Consider the following 19,147-nt stretch of genomic DNA (forward strand, 5'->3'; position numbering starts at 1 on the left):
AATTGGATGTACATTGGTGACTAGCCATTTTCCCCTTCTTTTTTTTTTTTTTTTTTTTTTTGAGGAAGATTAGCCCTGAGCTACATCTTCCAATCCTCCTCTTTTTGCTGAGCAAGACTGGCTCTGAACTAATATCCGTACCCATCTTCCTCCACTTTCTATGTGGGACGCCTACTACAGCATGGCTTGCCAAGTGGTGCCATGTCTGCACCCGGAATCCAAACCAGTGAACCCTGGGCTGCCGAAGCAGACTGTGCACACTTAACTGCTGTGCCACCGGGCCGGCCCCTCCCTTCATTTTTAAGTCAGGATCATGTATAGTTAGTGCTCTATGAGATATCCTAAGAATATCTGGTCCAAATCCCTGATCTCGCAAGTAGCATAGTGACTTGACCACAGTCATAGAGCTGGACTATGTACTGGAATATGGAGAACTAGAAGTCAGGTCTCCTGATTCCTACCACACTGTTGTTCCACAGTACCAGGCCCTCCATTTTTGCTGAACATAAACATTCAAAATGTATCACTCCAGCTGGTGTGTTGAGAATAGACTAGAGGGGCTGTGGGTCAGTGTGGGAGCGGGGAGGCAAGATAGGATAGGATCAGGTCAATTCAAGTGAGAGTTGATAATGGCTTAGCCCTGGGTGGTAAAGTGGAAGTGGTGAGAAGGGTTGGACTCTGGATATGTTTTGAAGGGAGCGTAGAAAGGATGTGCTGACAGATTGCTTATGATATGCCATAACTCGTAGCCTCCGTGTCCCGAACACATAGATGGTCAGCAAGTGCTTGATTCATGCTTTCAACAGATAATTGTATGTTAGGTCCTGCGCTGGGAGTTGAGTATAAAGTGGTGAGCTAATCAGATGGTTTCTGCCTACTTAGAAACTAACACAGTAGTTAAAAACCACATCTTGAGAAAGTGAACCAAGTAATTTTTTCTTTTTTAGGTGAGGATGATTGACTCTGAGCTAACATCTGTTGCCAATCTTTTTCTTTTCTTTCTTTTTTTTTTTTCTTCTTTCCCCAAAGTCCCCCAGTACATAGTTGTATATCCCAGTTGTAGGTCATTCTAGTTCTTCTATGTGGGATGCCACCACAGTATGGCTTGATGAGTGGTGCGTAGGTCTGTGCCCAGGATCCGAACTGGTGAGCCCACGGCCATCAAAGCAGAGTGCGCCAACTTAAGCACTGGTCTCCAGACCCTGAACCAAGTAATTTTAAGGCATTGCATAATAATCAGCAGTGTATCTGGTGAAAAAGTGCATAACAATGAATCAGCTCCAAGAGATTTCTCCTTTGTAAAGAATTAGTGGAGAGCAGGCCTGCTTTATTTGGATCACTGGTTTTCTCATCAGTATTGACATAGGGTTTTTTAATTGCACTGAGTTCAATTAACACTGTTAATAGGTTTGGAATAAAATGTGATTGCAGTCCCATCCTTGTCTAACTTGGCTGAGCCTTATTATCTTTCTGTACCTTAGTTTCTATCTCATTTGCAAAATTAAAATGTTAACATGAGCCTTCCTCTCATGAAAATATTATGATTAATGGTTGCTACCCAAAAAAACTACAGATGTTTTTTAAACCCACAGTGCAGTATAACTTGCTAATTACAATTGACAAAAACATGAAAATTAGAGTTTGGTAAGATGTTACTGGTTTGAATTATCTGCATTAATATAAGTGTTATCCTTAATATCTTCCTGTTTTATAGAATCCTTTCTTCCCACATAGCAATGTACTTATATCACATGTCATAGGAGGTTTTCATAAATGGATGTCTTCGTATCAGAAGCTGTTTTTCTTTTCTCTCCCATCGTTACTATGAGTTCAGAATATGTACTTGGGAGGCAGTACTGCACAGAGTGCTTAGGAGAACAGATTTTGGGATTGATAGACCTTGGTTTGAACTTTGTGCCACTACCTGTGTGGTCCAGAGCAAGTTGTTTACGTATTCTGTGTCTCAGTTTTCTCTTCTTTAAAATGAGGTTAATAATAACCACTTCACAGATTTATTGTAAGGATTAAGATTGATAACTGATATAGAGTGCCTGTTACTGTGCCTGACACATAAGCCTTCAGTAAATGATAATTATTATGATCCAAGAATGACAGTTTCTGTTTTACAGGGGTGGTGATTCTTGTTACTCTTCCCAACTACTCAACACTAATCACTCCTCTTCTTCCTACCTTATCACTTCTTAGGAAAAGGGGAATCACCTTATGGGATCCTGTATAAGATGCAGTCACCTCTTTTCTTCAGAATCTGATATTGCATGATATTCTTTTGATGAAGCATTGACTCTGCCCAACCTAATGAGTTTGACTGACCTTCTCTAAATCCCCCCATTTACTGCCCTTTTGCTTTTGTGTGACTGCTAATTTATTAGCATGCTTATTTTTTTAAAAAAAGCACACTTACTTTTTAGTGCATGTGGAGCCATTTTCAGTTAATATAAAGTCAGGTTAACTTCATTGACAGAATCCAGAGCAACCTCATCCCACCGCACTCAAAGACCCTATGTGCGTGCACTGCCTCATCCTTGCTCCACTCAGCTCAGAGTTTCTTTCTCATGCACCGGAATGGGTAAGACCATCAGCAATGGCAAACTTGTCTAACTCTATGCTGTTATTTCTTGTAAGTGGAAGATTTCTTCATTACTGTTTGGTCCCATTAGCATCTTACCCCACTTGCTCATATTTAGACTTTTTCTGCTGACATACAGTAATGGGAAAGTATGAGAAAATAGTTTTCTTTGTGAAATATTTAAATCTCAAAGGCTTTTGTGTATTTTTTTATTAAAAAAATGAAATATGTGGAGTTAGCTAACATTTATCCCAAGTGTTTTCAAATTGCTAAGCACCTTCTTTTCTTATGTATAAGAAATAAGCTTTGTTTGACTACTCACTGAAGAATCTTGGAACTTTGCAGAAAATTACAGTAAGAGGAAGTTACTATGTTGCAACAAGAGAGTATTTTGATTGCAAAATTTGATTGCAATTTGCAACTTGAGAAGAATTTAATAGTAGCTGAGCTTTCAAAATGTAACACAGAAACTGTCATTTTCTTCTACAATTAAAGTAAGTGCTTCTGAAAGTTGCAGGATAAGAATGACCCAAATTACCCTCCCCCACATTTCCTCATCTAGAAGAGGGGGGAATGGAGTTTGAAGAGAACATCTGTGGACAAAATGGAAGACAAATAGTCTTTTCAGGCAAACGTCTGAAAAAGGGATCTTTTATAGCCAAACAGAATACTATTGCTTGCATCGCCATGGTTAAGAAGAGGATCAACAATACTTTCATAATGGCCTTTTATTTTAGCATTCTATTTCTGTGGATAGAATTATGATTTCAACACATCCATTCATAATTCATATAATTATTTGCATAAATATCTTTTGACACAGATTTAACGTACTTTTGCCAGTCACATCTTGAATTCAAATTTTATCTGTTGAGTGCACTAAGACAATGTCAGTGCAAGTAATGCTAAAGGAGATTGGATAAAAAGGAATATTTTCTTATGTACAAAATAAACAGCCTACTAAACAACAGAACTTTCAGTAATATGTTTTACATGGATTACTAGAGAAAAGACACCTGGCTCATTTATTTCCTGGTGAAAGACTTCTGGTTAAAACAACTAATTAAGACTACATCCTATGCCCTTTACTGATAGTTTGCTCAATTTTCGTTCATGCAGCCAGTCTTTAGGGAGCACCTTCTCTGTGCTAGGCCATGTTCTAGGCAGAAGATAAAACAGTGCATAAAATAGACGGAATTCCTCTTCTTACGTGCAGTTTATATTTGGAGGGAAGGCTGGGTAATAAACAAGAAATATAAGTACTTTCAATAATACTAAGTGCTAAGGAGAGAAATAACGCAGGGAAGGAAAACAGGAAGTGTTGAGGGCAGTAAGGATAACAATTTTAGATAGGCAAGCCTGGGAAGAACTACCAAAAAAGAAGCATTTGAGTAATGATCTGAAGAAGGAAGGTAAGGCAGTAAGCCACAATAATATCTGGGCAAAGACCATCTCAGACAGAGGAAACAGCAAGGGTTTACTTAGGCCCTAAGATGAGACTCTATTTGGCATGATCTAAGAACAGCAAGTATGACTGGAGCAAAGTTAGGGTAGGGGCAGGAGGCAAAGATAACAGAGGCCAGGTAATACAGGGCCTTCAAGGTTATTGGAAGGATTTGGACATTTATTCAGAGTGAGGTGAGGAGCCGTTGGAGAGTTTCACGTAGAGGAATGACGTGATTCAAATCATATTTGAATGGCTCCTTGTGCTCAACATAGAGGAGGTAAAAGCAGAGGCAGGGAGAACCATGAGGAGATATTTCAGTGATCCAGGTGAAGGGTGATGGTGGCTTAGACCAGGGAGCTAGTAGTAGAAGTAGCAAGAAAAAGACATATTGTAAAAAAAACAATGTTTGAAGGCGGAACTAATATAGCCTTCTGGTGGATTGGCGGTGGGATCTAAGAGAAAGAAAAGAATCAAGATTGTGAGTCATTGTGGAGGGAAATGGGATTGCCATTTACTAAGGTATAGAAGACTAGGAGAGGAGCAGATTTGGTTGATAGGTAGTGGATATCATCAGCTCAGTTTTGTACACATTAAATCTGTTGAGTTAGCCTACAGCTCACCCAAGAAGTCCCAGCTGATGATAGGAGTTCTTAACTTGCTAAAGATCAGAATTTATAGACATTCTTAGAGAGAATGTTCAAAGAACTTTCACCCAGGTGCTCACTACAATGAGCAGAAAATGCTAATGAAGATATTAGAAAGATTTTATTGAGTTATGATTTAGGAAATAAGGTAAAAATATGTTTTTTAAGGGAATCGACCTTCACAAATGCTTACAAAAGATATCTGTTTTTTGTTGGTGAATAAGCATTGTGAGTTTATGCTTTAGTCAGGGTCAAAAACGAAATCTAGTCTCCAAGGACCAGAAAAAAGAACAAAATTGCTCAGTGGTAAATGGGAACTAAAACCACATACCTGGTAGGCTCTGAGTCCAGAAGGAGGTAGAGATGAGTGGGAGTCTGATGTGTATCAGAACAGATGGACCACTATGTCGGAAAACTGCAGATTGACTCACTAGGTTAAACCAACTGGGAAGGCAAGCAGAGCTTCCTTACCCTTGAGGAAGGAGGTTGAATAAAGATACAACCACTGACCAGAGCTATGACTTCTATAAAGGTGATTCTTTCCTTACTAAATGCAAAGTATGGGGAATCCACAAAAGCCCTTAAAGTGAATTTTGAAATAATAACAGAATGATTAAAAACAGTGGATATTCAGAAGAGCCAATACCAGCTAGACATCCTGGATATGTAAAATATAGCCAGTGAAGTAAACACTCTATAGATAGGATCAACTTTATACTGGATACAATCAGAGAGAATATTGGGAAATTGGAAGAGAGCAGAATGAATTCACCTAAAAAACATTGCAGAAATATGGAAGGATAAAAAATATGAAAGATACGTGGATGATAAACTGAGAGGTGCCAGTGTATGTCTAGGGAAAAAAGAGACAGACTAGTAAACAAAACATTTGAAGAGATAATACCTGAGAGTTTTCAGAATTAACGAAATAATGCCTTCAAGTACAACACAATGAATGCTAAGTAGGATTAATTAAAATAAATTATAACTAGACATCATAGTGCAATTGCAGAATATCAGGGATAAAGAGAAAAATAATTTAAAAACCATAGAGAGACTAAAGACAAATTAAAACAAATGAGAGAGTAGCTACAGATGTCTTCAGAGCAACAGTGGATGCCAAAAGAAAATAAAGTAACATGTTCAAATTGCTAAGTTATTTTCAACTCAAAATTCTATACCCAGCTAAGCTATTGAAGAGTGAAGGATTTTTTTATTTTCACTCCAAAACATAAAGATCTAGAAGAGTTTGCTGTTCACAGACTGCTATGAAAGAACTTCTAAAGGATATACTCACTTGAGCATGGACCTGGAACAAGGGTGATCTGAAGCTAATAAGAAAAGTACAGAAATAAAATATATTATAAATTTTCACTTTCATAAGGAAAACATTCATTATCGTGGAAGCAAAGATTCCAGGCCTCTTTTTTTTTTTTCAGTTAGTCATAGCACCTTGTATGATCTGCTGTTATCCATTATAGTCATGTGTCTGTTCTTAATGTTTTGCTCTTATTAAATTTTTCATGATATCATTAGAAACTGAAAAAAAATTATACCAATTAAGTATATGTCACTCAGAATGAATAATTCCATCAGTTTTACTGGAAAAGACTACACAGGATTATAAATTTGCACCTTGGGATACTTAATCACACTTGCTGATGACATGAGGAAATTTTCACTGTCAGGAGCTTATGTATATGAATGGTGAACAATTTCTAATATAATTTGTAAGGAGTCTTGAATATGAGGCTATTTCAGGAGTCTCCAAGATCACCCACATGTCCAGTGATTTGCTAGAAGGACTCGTAAGACTCAACATATAGTTCTACCCACAGCTAAGATTTATTATAGTGACACAGGAAGGATATATACAGCCAGATCAGTAAGGAAAAAAGACACCCAAGGAATCTGGAAAAATCCATGTGCAGGCTTCCTGTGCTTTCTCTCCCTCTCGTGACAGATCTTGCAGAGTATACTCTCCCCCCAGCAGCAAAAATGCAGTCACATGTGTGTAGTGTCTCTGCCCAGGGAAGCCCATTAAAGTCTCAGCACCCGAGGATTTTATTGGATTGGTCACATAGGCACCTTCTGCATAGCGACTTCAAAATTTTCAGACTCCCAAAAGGAAAGAAGGTGTTTAGTCCCCAGGTGGGCAAGACAGTCTTATTACTTAGAGAAGCTTCATGTCCGTATAGGGACCTGTTTACCAGCCAAGTTCTCAGATGCTAGCAGAGGGCCAACCTTTCAAGCAGGTTCTTCTAAGATAGCAGCCTCAGGCCTGCTACAGTAACTTACAGAGACCTATTTCCTTAACTGTAGTTTTCATTGTTTTTGCCATTACTTTCAAAAGCATATAATTCAGTTATTTAATTTTAATTAATGTAATTCAATTATAACTTTTTCATTTTAGAAAATGTCACGTCTCTTGGGAAAATAATGAAATCTCTCTTAAGAGAATTTCATCATAATATTTGCAATATTTACAAGAGACATCTAAGGCTTTGCTTCTTTGAATGATGGATAAATCTGTATTGTGTGCCTAGAACTCTCTTAGGTTTCAGTAATATGTACACTGATTATATTCTGCAATGACAATCGATATGAGAATATATTTATTGGGAAAGAAAAGATAATCGTGTTAAAAAGAAAACTTGCAGAGCATAAAATATGTTTTTGTGTAGATTTTAAAGTAGACTTCCATGTTCTAAGGAATAGCATGCAAAAAGCATAGGAGGTACATTATATAACTCATTTCTTTTGAGCTGTAGCTTATTCATGTAGCTTCCTAAAAACAAACCACCCCCATCTTTGTCATTTTTGAAAATAATGAGCTGTAAAATTATAATGATTACTTGTGGAAACACAAAAGGAAAAAAACCCCAATCAGTAATTTTACAGCCAAACAATTTAGGGAAAATAACTATATGTAAATTAACTATACTTAAGCACACTAGCCTGCGTTATTATTTTGAAGCAAAGTGCACTCAAGAAAATCAACACAGCATAATAGGTTTTATCTTTTGTGCTTTCTCTCCAAAATTGATTGTGAATTTCTGTAGCCATGGATCTTACAAAGTTTTATACACACACGCACACTCCGTATACATACATATTTTTTTGGCTTTGACACTTGGGCGATTATTTCTGGGTTACACTGTATGACAGCAGATTATCTGATCCTTATCTTTAGGACTGATATCCATCCATAATATTATATTCATGAGAACTAGGTAAGTCATATACAAAACAAAATTATTATACCATCATGCGTTGCTTAATGATGAGGACACATTCTGAGAAATGCATCATTAGGTGATTTCATCACTGCGAACTTCATAGAGTGTACTTACACAAACCTAGATGGTATAGCCTACTGCACACCTAGACAATAGGTACTAATCTTATAGGACCATCATCGTATATGTGGTCTGTCGTTGACCAAAATGTCATTATTCAGTGCATGATTGTATAAGTAGGATGTTATTTTATGAGCAAAGATACTAAATGAGAAAGTATGGTACGGAATACGAATTTGTAGTATAAAACCAAGACCAGCAAGTTTTATGTGAACAAAATCTAATTGCTCTGTACAGACATAACCTTTGTAAAGAAAAAGAAGAATCTGTTACCTAAAATTCATTTTGAAGGATTGTCTGTGAATTAAAATTACACATGCAATCTCTGTACCCTGTTAGTTAGTTAATCATATAAATATAATTAACCTTATTATACCAGTGAACAATCTGGCTTAGTAGACTGACTAGAACCAGTGACTTATAATCATTAATTGAAAGCTAGACCGGTCAATACAGTGGTGGGGTTTTTTTTGTTAAGACATTAAGCTGTTCCGGCAGTTAGCATGGAGTAGACAGATAGGCGGGTTTAACTGGCGTGGTTGTTGAACTAGGCAAGTATGATGCAAGGAGTGTGGTTTAAGGGAATGATTGTAATGATATCTCATGGAAACCAAGCAGAAGAAGAAAACGAAAGGCACAAAACAGTGGTAAGGTGAATGAATTGGATGCCTCAATGAAGATTTTCTAAAAATTGCTGATTGGGAGTATTGGACTATGTAAAATGTAGATGATGGAGGCAGTGGTTGGAGTATGCTGAAGATAACAAACATATGGTCATGGGGGTGGGTAGCTGAGGGTTGGAGAAGTAAAGATCATTGGAGATGAGCGACTGAGGAGCCAAGGTGCTGACATCCCCTACATGAAGATTAGTCACCATTAATAGTGATAGAAGTAGGTGTGAGAAAAAAATATTGATCCAAGCGCTGAAATATTTAGTGACTGAGGGGGAGTGCCTAGGAGATCCAGTAGGTGATAGTGGCTTATGGAATAGAATGAACTTCAAAGGAACAAATGATAGTCATCTTTGCCTGCCTGCTCCATATGGTTTGTTAGAAAATCAAATGAGATATTGCCTGGGAAAGCACAATAAACCCCTAAAAAAGGTATGAATATATATGTATGCATATGTAAGAGCCCTTAGTTTCAACTACTGCTTTGTGCCCCAATTTCTCTACCTACAAAATAAGGACAAAAATAATATCCCCTCCTGCTTCGTGGGAGATTAGAAAGTTCAGTGGCATGATGTATATGAATTTGTTTTGAGGCTTTGGAAAGAGAAAGTACTTTCTCTGACTGGGGTTCAGAGCCATCCTTTAGCTCTTGAGTTCTGTGCAGCATGCTGGCACTCCCCGATAGTGCCCTGAGTATCAGATAACATTCTTCCTTATCTTTGATTTCAGACATTTCAGCAGTCCTCTCTGCAGCACAAATCAAAGAAGAAAAACAAAGGTAAGAGAAGGAAATAAAACATTTACCTGCTTAGTTTGCACTGTGATAATCACCAGCACACATCACCCATCCTTTCCGGCCTGAGCCCAGTGTGGTTTGGAAGAGCACAACCCCCTAGCGCAAACGCTGCCAAGACCCGCTTCTCCTTCGGGTCAATTATGGTATGAGGTACCTTTTACAACAAATGATCTCAACAGCTGTTAAGACTGGGATTACACACTTCTGATTAAATTGTATGTCACTTATGTAGGGGAAAAGGTATGAAAGATTTCCATAATTTTCTATTCGGATACAATGTGAAAATAAGAATTTTTAAATTTGTTAAGTACCCAGATTTATTTTTGCGATCTATAAATAATCTACCTTCACACCTGTACAAAATTTAAAGAGCATTTTTACCCATTTATCTTTAGGTCCTATAGCTGGCAAGAGCAAAAGACGAATTTCTTGCAAAGATCTTGGCCGTGGTGACTGTGAGGGCTGGCTTTGGAAAAAGAAAGATGCGAAGAGTTATTTTTCACAGAAATGGAAGAAATACTGGTTTGTCCTAAAGGATGCATCCTTATACTGGTATATTAATGAAGAGGTAAGGTAAAGCATGTTTTATTTTCTCATCATTTTCTACCTTTAGCCAGAAGAATAGCCATTTTGAGACTTACATTTTAAAATCATATAATCACCTTAAGGCTAATTCAGGAGACTTCTGCTAGTTATTTTTCAATCTGTCTTCTTAAAATTATTTCATTTTGGGGTTCTGGAAATATAATTGTCTCAGTTATTCTAATGTAGCAACATAGCTGAAGCAAGGATAAAGTATAGTCAGATTCTGTGTATCTAATTAAAAATACCTAAAAGCGGCAGCTTTGCTAAAAGGATTATACGTGGAAATTTGATATAGATTTTTAAATGTCTTGCTTTTATTCAAAGTTTAAATTTTTTTTCTGTTTGTTTTTCTGGGGGAGGAAGTCCTTTAGTAATTTAAGCAAATTAATGTCACCTGAATTTATTTCAGTTTTTCTTCAAGAAAAAATGAACAGACTAGTTTTGAAAATCTGCAGGTATTCATTTTATTTGGCCCAATTGTGGGGAGAGGGAGTGTATATAATACATTTAAATTGTTCTTATGATTTCCTGTTTCATTTGCAGTAAACAGATTTTTATCCAGAGTAATTATATCACAACCTGTCACATGTCACAACAGATACTCAAGAGTATACCTTATTCATCGATAGTCCCTTGACTCTACATTTTCTTTGATTCCTTTGCCATAGCCATTCATCAGTTCACCTTACTAAGTTATTTTAAACCATAATTTCATTGTTAACTTGTTTTCTCAAAAAATACACATTTAATATTGTGTGCTGGCTAAATAGTCTTATAGAATGCTATTAAGTTAAGACATTATTCAATTTGCATTTGAAGATTAATTTTTGAAACATAATTTAACACCATTATTATGCCTATGATTATAACATACAGTATCAAGAGAAGTTTGTGTTCTCTGGACAGGCTGTTAGGTTAGTTCGTGGTCATGGTATGTCAGAACAATGCCTGGCACAAACTAAGTACTTGATAAACACATGCTATGACTAATATTTTTCAAATTGACCTCTTATTTCATTTTAAAATCCTGAATTAATATTTTGCTATTTAATATAAATGTCTATATTATCTATCTAGAAGGGTTTATTTTCCATACTTTTGATATTTTTTTGTGGCAATTACACTAAAAAATCTTCTATTTTAATAAGTTGTCTTGTCTTAGATATAGTAAACAAACCATAATTTTGCCTACGTTTTCTTTTAACAGATATATATTAAACACTTCTTATATGCCAATGAAGTAGTATCAAAATATAGAGTCTCTATGTTTCCCTTTATTTTAAGGTCACTGGTAGATTTGTCTGCTGTATGCTAAATTATATTCTGTCTTCCAAAGTTTAAGCAATAAAAAATTGTGGCCCTTTTTGTTGAACAGTAGCTAAATTTCAATCAGAGAGTTATTATTACTGTGTTGGCCTTATGAGAGGTGAGTGAATAATTTCGTAGTATACATTGCAAGAAATACCCTAGTATGTGTGATTTTTTTTTTTTTTTAGGAGAATTGTAGAAATCCCTTATCACATCGATAATAACTACCCCAAAAATATTTAAAATTGTGCAAAATTTGAAATTTTTAAATTAAAGACATGAAAGGTAACATGATAGAAATCCAATCTGAGAAAGAGATTTGAAACTATTTTATTCACCCCAAGATTGGAAGGAAAAAAATATTCAAACATTGAAAAATATTGAAAAAATTATATTACTGCTCTTTTTTATAACACACATATTTTAGTCACTATCACTAGCATCAAATTTTTGTTAAGTTTTACATATATATACATATACACATACACAGACACTGAAAGAATTGAGAATCTCTATTTTTGTTCTTTGAGATAGCAGATGTAGGTTTAATCTCACTTGAACTTGATATCTAAGAAGACATGAAGTGGTACAGCACAGATCAAAGTTTAAGAGAGTAAAAATCTGGGAAGCTTGGTCATGCGCAGGAAAGAGACAACAGTAATTAAAGGGTTTAGGCAAAGATAGTCATAGCTTAGTTGGGATAACTTGTATCTAATGTAAGATTTTAGATAATTCTCCTATCTTGTTCTTCCATCTCAAATTAGAGAAAGGTGGATTTTATAGATTTCATTCAATTTTCCAAATGAAAAATGACCTTTATATATATAGCATGTATACCAAGTCAGATAGTTGAAGATCAAATTAACCTACTTGATTTGTAAAATCTTGAATATACAAAATAATTGTTTAATTCATGTTTAATAAGAGATAATTTTGGATGCAGAAAAGGAATTGAATTAGTAAACTTCCCTATATTTATATTTGAACATTAAAAATGATAGAAAATTGTGAATTGTAAATGTGGACTAAAGTTGTTTTATATGTTATAAAAGTATTTATACATTCTGATGAGAAAATTACTTAGTAAACATTTTTCACTTTGAGAACTAAAGAATTTTCTACCTTTAATATAAAAAGGATTTAAGAATTTCTGTATATATTTTAATTTGTAGTGTTCTAAATGTTCGAAAGATACCTTCAATTTAATAGAATATAATAGGTAAGAGTGGAATTCTAATGTCTAAAATGGCAAATTTAAGGAATTAAATGAATAAATTGATTAGTATAGATATTTAAGGCATAATTATAGTATCATCAGCTTCAAACCTTTGTATATAATACCCTAAACAAGAGTGTTGCCTCTTTAGGATGAAAAAGCAGAAGGATTCATCAGTCTGCCTGAATTTAAAATTGATAGAGCCAGTGAATGCCGCAAGAAATAGTAAGTTAATTTTATTTGGGGAGAGGGAGAGAAGGGAAGGCTTTTTTTTTTCTTTTAATTTCCAGCTTTTAAATTATAGGTTGCTTGTCTAATGCTTTCAAATTGAGGTAATAAAGCAGTTTTATGGGCAGAAAATGGAATTTTTTACTGATTTCTGTCATCATGGCAGAAACGTTACATATGTTAACTCAAGCTAGATGTTGAGGTAATTTTATCCATAAGAATTATTGGTTCTAACTTATTTCCCAATTTGAAATAAAATAAATGTACTTTGTTTCTTTTTGCAGTGCATTCAAAGCCTGTCATCCTAAAATCAAAAGCTTTTATTTTGCTGCTGAGCATCTTGATGATATGAACAGGTAAAGTGTTACTTAAATTTCAAAGTACTTAGAAAGTCAGTTAGGCTTAGATTTCTAAGTTTTCCACATTAATATTTAGAGAATAATGTCCCTGAATTTTCTAGATCGATCAGTTTAAAATAGAATGGACCCAGCCATAGTTCTGTGTAACCATACCTAATTTTAAAGAATGGCATTTAAAAAGTCAAAATAAACTCATTGACTATCAAGTTTACCAAAAATGTGCCAGAATCCATATATAGGCTCAAAAAAAAATCCACCACAAAAAAAAAGACTTTTTAAAAGTCCATTTCAGGAATATGTCTTCAAATTTATTCTTAGGTGGGGAAAGAAAGATATCCATAAAAACGTTGACTTTTCCAAGTGCTGAGTATATATGACAGAACATCCATCTCAATAATTCAGGCCTAAACTAAGTTAATATTTATTTCTGTCACCTTTCTTCTCTCACCAGACAGGATTGTATAGCAAAGTGATTAGATGGCTCCGTGGTTATTTGGTGGCTCTGGGAAAATCTCTATATATTTTTTCCCAATCATCTACAACATTCTACTTCGTGTTTCCACTTTAGCTTTTATGAGTTCATTCCTTTCTTCTTTTTCCTTTCCTTTCCCCTCTTCCTTTTCTAGATTTGTGGAAATTGGGTTTAAGATTCAAAATTTTTCCCTTGACAGATCTTCAGCAGGCAGTGCATATTACATATATAACCTACTCACAGCTAGGGAGAGGCAGCTTAGCATAGTGGTCAAGAGCATGGATTTTGGAACCAGGCTGTCCAAATCCTAGCTCTCCTACTTACTAGCTCTGTGACCTTGGACATAGAACTTGACTTCTCTATGCCGGGTATTGACTCTTAAAAAATGGGGATATTAACCATCTCCACCCATACGACATTTGTGAGGAGCAAATAAGCATACACAAAGGGCTTAGCACAGTGGCTAAATAGTAAGTGTTATGTAAATGTTTACTAGCAATATATACTCCTTTTACATACTTTGGGCTCTTACTCCATTTACCTTTCTTTTGTGTCTCTAAAAAATTAGTATCCAGATATTTTTAGGCACAAAATTGTTCTGTGCAGCTTCATAAATGTGCTTGAACACACTAAATGAACACTTAATGTGCTATTATAAATAATCTTGCTCTTTGGCACTTGGGAGTATAGGCATGGTTTTTCCAAAGCAGGATATAAATATAGGGAAATGGCAAAGAAGGGTGTTGAGAACACTTGATAAAATCTTTTATTATTAATAAGGGAACTGAGCCTTTCGTATAGTTTCCATAATCAACTCTTGATTTTTATGTTACCGTTCTGGAAATTTCATACTAGGCAATCAGAATTTGGAGAGCTTTTTCTCCTTAACTTGTTCTCAAAATGAAAATGTTTATTCACATGCCACGTGCTTGGGGGGCGCGGGAGGGGGTTGTGATATTCTATTTTGTGTTTTAATAATTTTATAATTCTGTTCTTGTTACTCACTATCCATTTTACTCCTTGTTGAGCTCAGTGCCCTTGGCATAGATATGAAGGGTTTACACCATAGCCAAACTGCAAATAAGTGGTGTATATGAGCATGTCCCATCTTACAAGATAGATACACTAGAACACAGTCACCTCCATCTAAGAATTAACATAATTTAATCATTCATGATACATGCTAATCAGGGTCTTTTTAGGTTTGGAAAATGGCCTGTTCAAAAATGTATTTTTATGAGCCATAAAGCCATTCTGTCCATTCCCTACCCTGTGTTAGCAGTAACTTCAGAGGTGTGTGATGTCACTACTCTTCCCTAACACTCCTATGGATATGTCTGGTTCAGGATATCACAGACGTCAAACCAAACCCATGTGTTTCATTTTGTTGCTTTTTCTAAACAATGGGTCAAAGATAAACGTGAATCTGATCAAATATGTCATCAGCACAGCGTACACTTAAGAGTGCTGTTGTATATAAACCTTGCCATGGTGCACTACCACCTTCAGAATGGAATTGTCCTGAAATACTGCATCTTTTTAACAATTTAAGTGTAATGGGCTTTTATTGTTTTGCTTTGTGTTTTCTTTTTTTATATATAATCGTATTCCTGACATCTACTTTCAATAGACAAGTTTAAAAAAATTACTCTTTAATAGAAAAGGGGAGAGTTATTGCTGGAAATACTCCCAGAATTTTAGTGATGGGGAGAGAGACCTTCTAATTCTGTTCGGTAACTTGATTGTTAGATAATAGCAAGATGATCTGGGTGTTGGTTTGTTCTATATGTAATCTTTTAAAGGCATGTACCTAAGTCTTCAAGAGATAATATATTTATAACAATTATAAATATATTTCACAATTTATCTGGTTATTTCATAATTTCTAAAGCATTATCATAGGTATTTAAAACATATAGTTGTGACAGGACCTAGTAAATGGACTGAAAAAGTAATTTTTTAATTTAATTTTCCTCTGTAAAATCTATATACACATGCTTGTACATATACCCATATATACATATATATACACGTATGCCCAAATATATGTGTATATACACACATAGAATATTAAAATCTCACCTATTTTTTGAGCATCTGTAAGTTTGATTGGGAGGTAATTTGCAAAACACTTTTGAGCACCCCACCACCATCCATCTGTTCCCTCCTCAGAAATGAGCATTGAAACATTAAAAAAAATTTTGCCAGTCTGTGAAATCTGTGGGAAGAAAACAAAACATCATGTTTCTCAAGTATTCTGCGACTTATTTACTGAATTCATTGGGCCTATACATTCCTTATTGTGTCAGCACATATGTCCTTGTACTTGTGAGGACTCACTAATTTCTATTTGGTAATCATTATTTGTACATTTCTCCTATGGTTCTAACCCTTTTATCCCCCCTCAATACATTATTCTGTGTCAGTTACTGACAACTTCATTGGAATGTTCACTGTAGGTGCAATATCCCCTTACCTGTATTTTCTTGTTTTAAAGCATTGGTGATATTGTAAGATAGTGAATTTAGAACTAATATTAAAGAACTTACCCATGAGTACGTTTGAAAAGATTCTAAATTCAATACTTGTATCCATGAGCACCTTATCTTAAAACAGCCTCCCCTAATCCCAGGCACCTTTGACATTGTAATTTTTTACCTTTTTTTTTTTTTGGTATTACTTGCTACTACTTCACATCTGTTTATTTGTATCTGTTTATTGTCTGTCTCCCTCACTAACATAGAAGTATCATAAAGGCAGACATTTTGTTTTATCTCTGTATCCTGGTTACCTAGAACAGTACCTGGCACACATAGGCTCTCAATAAATAGTTCTCGACTAAGTTAGTGCATGTATATGGGCTATTCATAATAGTTTATCGATACCAAATCATAACTAAAGCAAGTGTATAGTAAGCATCTTCTAGCTGAGGCCTTAAAGACAAGTTTATCCAATACAACACTAACATTTGTGTAGTGTTCAGCCTTTTGTAGCTATACGCTGTGGCCTGAGTTTATCCACACACTTTCTAAAGAGTTTTATTATGAACAGAATTTTTTCTTCCCTAAAGTAATTTAATTTTTCAATTGTCTTATGAAATTTAGCAATTCTGGAGCTCCTCAAAGGCAGGAACTATGTCTTATTCATTTTTTTAGCCCCAAAACAGCTCATTGTTCAGCATCTAGCAGGCACTTAATAAATGTTGAGCTGAAAAATTAAGGAAGCCTCTTTTTAGTTTCCTGATTCCTCTTATAAAGAACTCATTGTTCTTTAGACTTCTGATAAAATGAAATTTCAGTGATATGTTAAAAAGTAGTAAATATGAGGTAGTGGATTAAAATTCAATAATAAATGTTCCTCTAGTGGTATTATCATCATTTTCATTCAAAAAGCACCAAGCTAGTCTTTCCCAGGAGTGCTAAGATTGGCCTTGTAGTACAAATTCAGTTGCTTTCTTGCTACAAATGACCTATAGACTACATTTTAATTTTGACCTTTTACTAATGATTAGAGTCATTTTTAAAAGGTTATTTGTCATGAAGTTGACTTCTTGACTTATAGTTTATAATTTTCTGGAGCATGTGTGTGTATACCATGCTACGAATTCATTAGATCAATCTTTATTACATTTCCACTCAGTCCCTTCTTCACTTCCCAAACATACCTAAGGTGATAATTGCATTGTAGGTTTTGTCAAAATAAAGTTGGGCTTTAAATAACTTATTCTTAAAAATTAAAGCTTAAATTTCCATGGATGTGATTTTGTCTATTAGAGACACAACTTTCCCCTCTTTTCAAGATATTCTGAGTATCTGATGCACAGTTAACACCGCTTGGCATGAGTGATGAAGTATATGAGTCACTTCAAAGAATGTCATCTTCCACTTGACAGGGGAGATAAGCTCTTAGGAGAAAAAGTTGTCAAATATAATTTTTTCTTAAAAATATATCTTGATCATATTATTCCACAAGTTAATCTTGTGTTAACTATGTTAACTATGCTAGTGTTAACTAGCTTAACTAACTAGTTAGTTAACTAGTTAACTAACTCTGTTAACTATGCTAGTGATTCCAAATTTACTCACGTTAGTTTGGAAGGTGAATTCTTCCTTAATTTCTCATTTTTGAAAGTATAATGGATCATAGCTTAGGATTGACCATTGGGAAATTGTCAGTTTACATTAAAGATTTTATGATTTGATATTCTGATGCAGTGTTAACAGTTGGAGTAATGAGCACACGGACAGACCTGGTGGGAGAAAAGATGGAAATTGAAACAATGCTTTGCTTCAGGCAGTTTCCTACATTGGCAGTAGCAGCCCTACTAAAAGAGGAAAGAACTAAGATTTATTTTTAAGTTACTATTGTTCGTGAAAACAAATTTTCAGGATCTAAACAGAGGTTAAAATTGTATAGGCTTATTTTGTCTTTGGAAACCTGAATACCCTTGTACTTAGAGACAAATTTCCAAAGTACTCCCGAGGTGTATTTCCCCTTGGATCGTTAAACTTAAATGAGTTTCATCAAAACTAATATTTTATAGTAAAACTTATTTTGACAGTCAAGGTCCATAATTTTTTCCCTTATCGGGACAAGTTATAGTTGATATTGTTTAAATATCTCTATTGGAGCATTTGTTATAAAGAAACAGAACAGCAGAAATATTTGGAGTGCTTCTACATTTGGAGCAACAGAATTAATAAGGCTTTTGTCATCTCAAAACCCTTTATGGTACAGATATTAACATGTTTGCCCAAGACTTTTCTATTGAAATAGCATCTTTTGTGGGGGATCAATGTATACTACAGCAAATTATAGCTCATTGAAGAACCTAAGTGTCAAGGATAGCAGAGAACACATTTTTTATGTAGGATTATTCCATAAATTTTTATACATCTTAAAATAAATATTTCTAAGAAATAAAGTATAAGAAATTAAGTTGCACTGTTACTGATTTTAATATTTGTTTTTGCAGGTGGCTTAATAGAATTAATATGCTGACTGCAGGATATGCAGAGAGAGAGAGGATTAAGCAAGAACAAGGTAAAAGAATACTTATTTTTACAATTGTGTTATACTTTTTTTCTTGGTGTTATCCTATGCAGTGGTTCACTGCCATCACTTGAGAGACAATACATATGTCAGTTTGTGGTTATTACTCTTCTGGGCACTTTGAATCCAAACCATAGCATCTTACAGGTAAGTTTAGTAAATTAAGCAGGTAGGGAATAAACTCTCAAGTTTTGGGAGCAGCTAATCTGGAGTTCTCTCCTGTTTGTTGCTGTATCTCTCAATCTATTTACTATGGAGGAAGAAATCTTAAAAATTGAAAAGCCCATGGGGCTGGCCCCGTGGCCGAGTGGTTAAGTTCGCGCACTCTGCTGCAGGCGGCCCAGTGTTTCGCTGGTTCGAATCCTGGGCGCGGACATGGCACTGCTCATCAGACCACGCTGAGGCAGTGTCCCACATGCCACA

General features: G+C 35.1%; 1 protein-coding gene and 1 long non-coding RNA gene across 9 annotated transcripts in view; one reads left to right on the forward strand and one right to left on the reverse strand.

The window, feature by feature from the left end:
- CNKSR2 (connector enhancer of kinase suppressor of Ras 2) overlaps nucleotides 1-19,147 on the forward strand; it is a 257,093-nt gene that overhangs the window by 186,171 nt on the left and 51,775 nt on the right. For all 7 annotated transcript variants that reach the window (XM_070501997.1, XM_070501999.1, XM_070502002.1 and 4 more), the window contains 5 exons: nucleotides 9,438-9,486; nucleotides 9,900-10,072; nucleotides 12,765-12,838; nucleotides 13,126-13,197; nucleotides 18,648-18,715. In XM_070501997.1, the coding sequence (XP_070358098.1) occupies nucleotides 9,438-9,486; nucleotides 9,900-10,072; nucleotides 12,765-12,838; nucleotides 13,126-13,197; nucleotides 18,648-18,715 (436 nt within the window). The remainder of the gene's footprint in view (nucleotides 1-9,437; nucleotides 9,487-9,899; nucleotides 10,073-12,764; nucleotides 12,839-13,125; nucleotides 13,198-18,647; nucleotides 18,716-19,147) is intronic.
- The window catches only part of LOC139042649 (uncharacterized), a 53,956-nt gene continuing 42,085 nt past the window's right edge, over nucleotides 7,277-19,147 (reverse strand). Inside the window, exons 1-4 of one of the 2 annotated variants that reach the window (XR_011499621.1) lie at nucleotides 17,758-17,921; nucleotides 15,755-15,890; nucleotides 9,886-9,970; nucleotides 7,277-9,455 (exon numbers count right to left, since the gene is read on the reverse strand). This is a non-coding gene — a long non-coding RNA (uncharacterized lncRNA). Of the gene's footprint in view, nucleotides 9,456-9,885; nucleotides 9,971-15,754; nucleotides 15,891-17,757; nucleotides 17,922-19,147 lie in introns of those variants that run through there. The other variant, XR_011499620.1, reaches the window with a different exon arrangement.

The sequence above is a fragment of the Equus asinus genome, chromosome X, assembly GCF_041296235.1.
Source record: "Equus asinus isolate D_3611 breed Donkey chromosome X, EquAss-T2T_v2, whole genome shotgun sequence".
In the NCBI taxonomy this organism is placed as follows: Eukaryota; Metazoa; Chordata; class Mammalia; order Perissodactyla; family Equidae; genus Equus; species Equus asinus.